At 32.4% G+C, this 5,914-nt stretch overlaps 1 protein-coding gene across 1 annotated transcript; it reads right to left on the bottom strand.

Moving 5' to 3' along the window:
• Positions 1–2,340: 2,340 nt before the first annotated feature.
• Positions 2,341–3,174, bottom strand: LOC129000300 (uncharacterized). Its single transcript, XM_054427262.1, has one exon. The coding sequence runs from the start codon at positions 3,148–3,150 to the stop codon at positions 2,341–2,343; it is 810 nt and encodes a 269-aa protein (XP_054283237.1). The 5' UTR covers positions 3,151–3,174.
• Between the last annotated feature and the right edge of the window lie 2,740 nt (positions 3,175–5,914).

Genomic DNA, 5,914 nt, shown 5'->3' on the forward strand with positions numbered 1-5,914 from the left:
ACAGTTCATAAATACTAAAAAATATCACAAGAAGATCTTATTAGGTTTTAAGCACTGACATTTTCACACTTAAGAAAATATTTAAAAAATAAAACACAACAAGCAAATGGTAGTGGGCCTAAAGCTATAAGTTTATGCTATTTACATTTGTTAACAGTTCATAAATACTAAAAAATATCACAAGAAGATGTTATTAGGTTTTAAGCACTGACATTTTCACACTTAAGAATATTTAAAAAATAAAACACAACAAGCAAATGGTAGTGGGCCTAAAGCTATAAGTTTATGCTATTTACATTTGTTAACAGTTCATAAATACTAAAAAATATCACAAGAAGATGTTATTAGGTTTTAAGCACTGACATTTTCACACTTAAGAATATTTAAAAAATAAAACACAACAAGCAAATGGTAGTGGGCCTAAAGCTATAAGTTTATGCTATTTACATTTGTTAACAGTTCATAAATACTAAAAATTATCACAAGAAGATGTTATTAGGCTTTAAGCACTGACATTTTCACACTTAAGAATATTTAAAAAATAAAACATAACAAGCAAATGGTAGTGGGCCTAAAGCTATAAGTTTATGCTATTTACATTTGTTAACAGTTCATAAATACTAAAAATTATCACAAGAAGATGTTATTAGGCTTTAAGCACTGACATTTTCACACTTAAGAATATTTAAAAAATAAAACATAACAAGCAAATGGTAGTGGGCCTAAAGCTATAAGTTTATGCTATTTACATTTGTTAACAGTTCATAAATACTAAAAATTATCACAAGAAGATGTTATTAGGCTTTAAGCACTGACATTTTCACACTTAAGAATATTTAAAAAATAAAACATAACAAGCAAATGGTAGTGGGCCTAAAGCTATAAGTTTATGCTATTTACATTTGTTAACAGTTCATAAATACTAAAAAATATCACAAGAAGATGTTATTAGGTTTTAAGCACTGACATTTTCACACTTAAGAATATTTAAAAAATAAAACACAACAAGCAAATGGTAGTGGGCCTAAAGCTATAAGTTTATGCTATTTACATTTGTTAACAGTTCATAAATACTAAAAATTATCACAAGAAGATGTTATTAGGCTTTAAGCACTGACATTTTCACACTTAAGAATATTTAAAAAATAAAACATAACAAGCAAATGGTAGTGGGCCTAAAGCTATAAGTTTATGCTATTTACATTTGTTAACAGTTCATAAATACTAAAAATTATCACAAGAAGATGTTATTAGGCTTTAAGCACTGACATTTTCACACTTAAGAATATTTAAAAAATAAAACATAACAAGCAAATGGTAGTGGGCCTAAAGCTATAAGTTTATGCTATTTACATTTGTTAACAGTTCATAAATACTAAAAATTATCACAAGAAGATGTTATTAGGCTTTAAGCACTGACATTTTCACACTTAAGAATATTTAAAAAATAAAACATAACAAGCAAATGGTAGTGGGCCTAAAGCTATAAGTTTATGCTATTTACATTTGTTAACAGTTCATAAATACTAAAAATTATCACAAGAAGATGTTATTAGGCTTTAAGCACTGACATTTTCACACTTAAGAATATTTAAAAAATAAAACATAACAAGCAAATGGTAGTGGGCCTAAAGCTATAAGTTTATGCTATTTACATTTGTTAACAGTTCATAAATACTAAAAATTATCACAAGAAGATGTTATTAGGCTTTAAGCACTGACATTTTCACACTTAAGAATATTTAAAAAATAAAACATAACAAGCAAATGGTAGTGGGCCTAAAGCTATAAGTTTATGCTATTTACATTTGTTAACAGTTCATAAATACTAAAAATTATCACAAGAAGATGTTATTAGGCTTTAAGCACTGACATTTTCACACTTAAGAATATTTAAAAAATAAAACATAACAAGCAAATGGTAGTGGGCCTAAAGCTATAAGTTTATGCTATTTACATTTGTTAACAGTTCATAAATACTGAAAGAGGCAACACAAGAAAATGGTATTAGGCTTAAAGCTATGAGTTTATGACACTTGCCTTTTAATTTAAATTTGTTAACAGTTTAGAAGGTCTTAAAATAAAACATAGGCTAACAAGAAACTGTTGGTGGACCTAAAGCTATGTTATGATATTTACATTTTTATTTGCATATTTACATTTGTCTAACAGTAGGCCTATTATAGGTCATTGCATTTCTTTACCGTTGATCAAGATATTATTTTATGGTTTAGGTCACAGTTCTTTGATTTTAAGTTTTGATTTCAGCCTTTTTACAAGTTTTGGGAAAAACGGAGTCTTAATTGCACTGTTTCAGAACTAATTTCCCTTCACTCTCACTCACTGCCATGGAACCATTCCAGCTTCCGAGTTGAAATAACTTTTGAAAGTTTCTCTCACCTCGAAAGCATCCCTCCTCGCATTTCCACCTTGATTTGGCAAGTTGCTGATCGACGAGCTTCCCGTTACTTCAATGTCTTCCACTCTTTCATTGTTGTGTGTGTCCTTATCATATTTTTTAATGAAGTTATGAAGGATGCAGGTTGTCAAAATAATGAAGTCTACATTCTCTGGGGCAGCTTGAATTCGTCTGTTAAAAATACGAAATTTCTGGCACAAAATTCCAAAAGCATTTTCAACTACCCTTCTAGCACGGCTCAATCTGTAATTGAAAATGTATTTTTCATCGTCCAAATCGTTTTTGGGATAAGGCCTCATCAGATAGGTCTTTAAAGGAAATGCCTCGTCCCCCACCATGACGTATGGCACTTCCATGGTCGTCTGCGGCAAATTTTCACTACTTGGGATGCTCAGTTCTTCTCTCTCAACAGCCTTGCAAAAGTTGGTACTGGAGAAAATTCCTCCATCACTGTTTTTGCCGTAAGCACCCACGTCAACCATAACAAAGTTGTACTGGGCGTCTACCAAGGCTAATAGGACCACTGAGAAAGATTTCTTGTAATTGAAATACTGTGACCCAGTATTTGGTGGTGCTTGAATTACAACGTGCTTTCCGTCTATGGATCCTAAACAATTCGGAAAATTCCACCGTGTGTAGAACTCTTTAGCATTACTTCTCCACGTGTCCTCAGTAGGGGTTGGCATCATTTCATTGAGCAAGGTGTCACAAATTACTTTGCAAGTATCCATCACAATGCTGTATACTGTGCTGTGTCCCAAGCGGTAGCTAAATGAAATGGTTCGTAGGGAATCCCCTGTAGCGAGATACCTGAAATCGTAACCTATGTATAAGGTAATGTAACAAGACTACAAGATCGTGCCACTCATCCTACACTCATCTTCATTTATACTTGGCTTAAAATAGCTACTTTGTACTGTCGCCATATAATAATCATTATTATTATTATTGACATCATTATTAATACTTGTATTAAAGTATTAATAATGGTACACACACAGTTAGTTATGAGTATTAATTTTGCTTAAGAGTTTCCATCACACACGGTCTGGAAAAAAGATATGGGACAAAAATGGGATGAAACATTCTTATACATACATACATACATACATAACATATGTATATATTATATATATACATATATAAATAATTGAAAAGTGCTGCACTTCGTAATTTTGCACATAAATATACGCAGTGAAAGACAAAGTGACTCAGAGATTAGAATAATAATAAATATCTCAGTATAATACACTCGATGAGAAAGGATCGCTTATCTGTTCAAAAGAGATAACGCTAATCTGTGACATCCGCAATGACATTGCAGGTGTCACTCGGTTAGTTTTTATCTCTGGAGTGTCAATTTTTAGTTACGGTACGGTATCAAAAAGATTGGGATCTAAAGATAAATATTTTTTTAGAATCATTTACCTTACATAAACATTTTCCTTAATAATTTCTCTAACGGCTAATCGTCGTTTCTAGACTTTTAACAGTCGGATAAATATTATTTTTTATATATTTTTTTTAGGAAATGCTGATTCATACGCATAAATTTAATAACGATTCAATTTAAATTTGGAAAAGGGATTTATTTTTATAGGAAACTGTTTAAATTCAGTCTCGACAAACTGTTTCTAAAGTCAATGACATGTTCTGCCCTTTTTCAGGAGGTGATAAAGACTCTTCTTTAACACCTAAGTAAGTGTATATTAAGCTTAAACTATAACACTAAAGGGTTTCGTTTTATTTCAGGTGGAATGTGCAAAGCCAGGTGGAATAATATTAGAGATACGTACAGAAAATCATTGAAAAGAACTGCAACGAAAAGTGGTCAAGCAGCAAAGAAGATAAAGCTATACAAGTATTCCAGTCAACTGAGCTTCCTACAGAAGTATATGGATGAAAGAGCAACTATTAGTAATATTGAATACCAAAATTGTGATAGGCCTACAGTGGAGGAGCAGCTCGAACTTTTTTACGTAGACATTGACGATCCATGTGCAACTGAAGTCCAGACTGAAGAGACTTTTTTGGAGATAGAGAGTGAAACCCCAAAGGAACAAGAGCCAATACTAACAAACCAAAAAAACAATGCTTCAACTTCAACTTTTCGATTTTCCTCAAAGCCTTGTGCGAAAACCACGAAGAAAACGAACACTCACCCGAATGAAGAAAGCGCGTCTTCCAAATTGATGGACTTTCTTATAAAAGATAAACAAAATCCAAAACCGATGGAACATCCAGTTAACGTTTTTTTAGATGCAATGGCGCCATCTCTAAAAAATCTTTCTCCGTATAATTGGCATATGGCCAAATCAGAAATATTCAGCGTAGTTCAAAAATATGAACTTAAAACAATCACAGCACAACTAGAACCTTATGAAATTTCTGATAGTGCTGCCAGTCTACGCCACCCTGCAACACCTTCACATTCTAATGATTCTGTTTACATAGATATAGATGACACTAATACTGCCGCAACTAAAGAATCGCGTATTCTGAAGAAATACTACCAAAGCTTTACGGATCATGAACCATTAACATGTCGTAGTTTACTTTTTGGTTTAGAATGCTGTTATAATGTTTAGTTTGATTTAATTACAATAGTTATTGTGTTTTAATAAAAATCTGTATTATAATTTTGGTGTTTTTCTAACCTTAAACATACAGCTAGACACTCCTTTGGCGTCACTGATTTTCTCCAGTGTGTGTCTTGTTTTTTTAAATGCATTTCAACTTTACCAAGTAAAATATGAAAGGTTTCTTGTGACATTCTAAAATATTGAAAAAACTTAGTTTCATCGTCCATCAATCCCTTAAATAAGGTGATGAACTCTCCATCAATTTCCCTTCTCTTCCATAAATCATTAACCCAGATCCTTCGTCTTTTGCTCTTATTTTCAATATGCTCTTCGTCTAAGGCTATTGCTATTACAGCTAATTCTTCCGTAGTAAAGTTAGCCATTGAGATAAATTTATCTTATCACATAGGTAATTACATTATAGATAGACATAATATCATTGCTATAGATCAAATGTTTTCTGTACAAACAACTTCGTTCGACCAAAAACTAGTACAGTAGTTCTCAGCTTGCTCTTAGATTATTTAGGCACTTGTTAAATATTTTTAGTGGTGTCCAACATTAGGAATGTTGGTGGATGGATACAGCAGAAAAAAAGGAATAAAATAATACAATTTTTGAAAAATACCAACGATATATACTTTTATAATAGAAATGAAATAATATTAGGCTATACAAAAGTAACATCAAACTGTGAAGTGACTGACTGAACCAACTACGGGCAGTTGACTGACGAAATGCGGATGGGACTGGGACTGAGCGAGACTGTACTGTGACTGGACTGTAACGGAACTGTGACTGGACTGATGTGTGTGAATCGACCTTTCCAGGCTTGACTGTCCGACTGTCGTCTCGTCCGTCAGTTCGTTCGTTCGTTGGGTTTGGGTATTGGCCATTAGGTAAACAAAAACAA

The sequence above is a fragment of the Macrosteles quadrilineatus genome, unplaced genomic scaffold (genome assembly GCF_028750875.1).
Source record: "Macrosteles quadrilineatus isolate MER2022 unplaced genomic scaffold, UCM_ALF_1.0 Scaffold_8__2_contigs__length_117827958, whole genome shotgun sequence".
Taxonomy (NCBI): Eukaryota; Metazoa; Arthropoda; class Insecta; order Hemiptera; family Cicadellidae; genus Macrosteles; species Macrosteles quadrilineatus.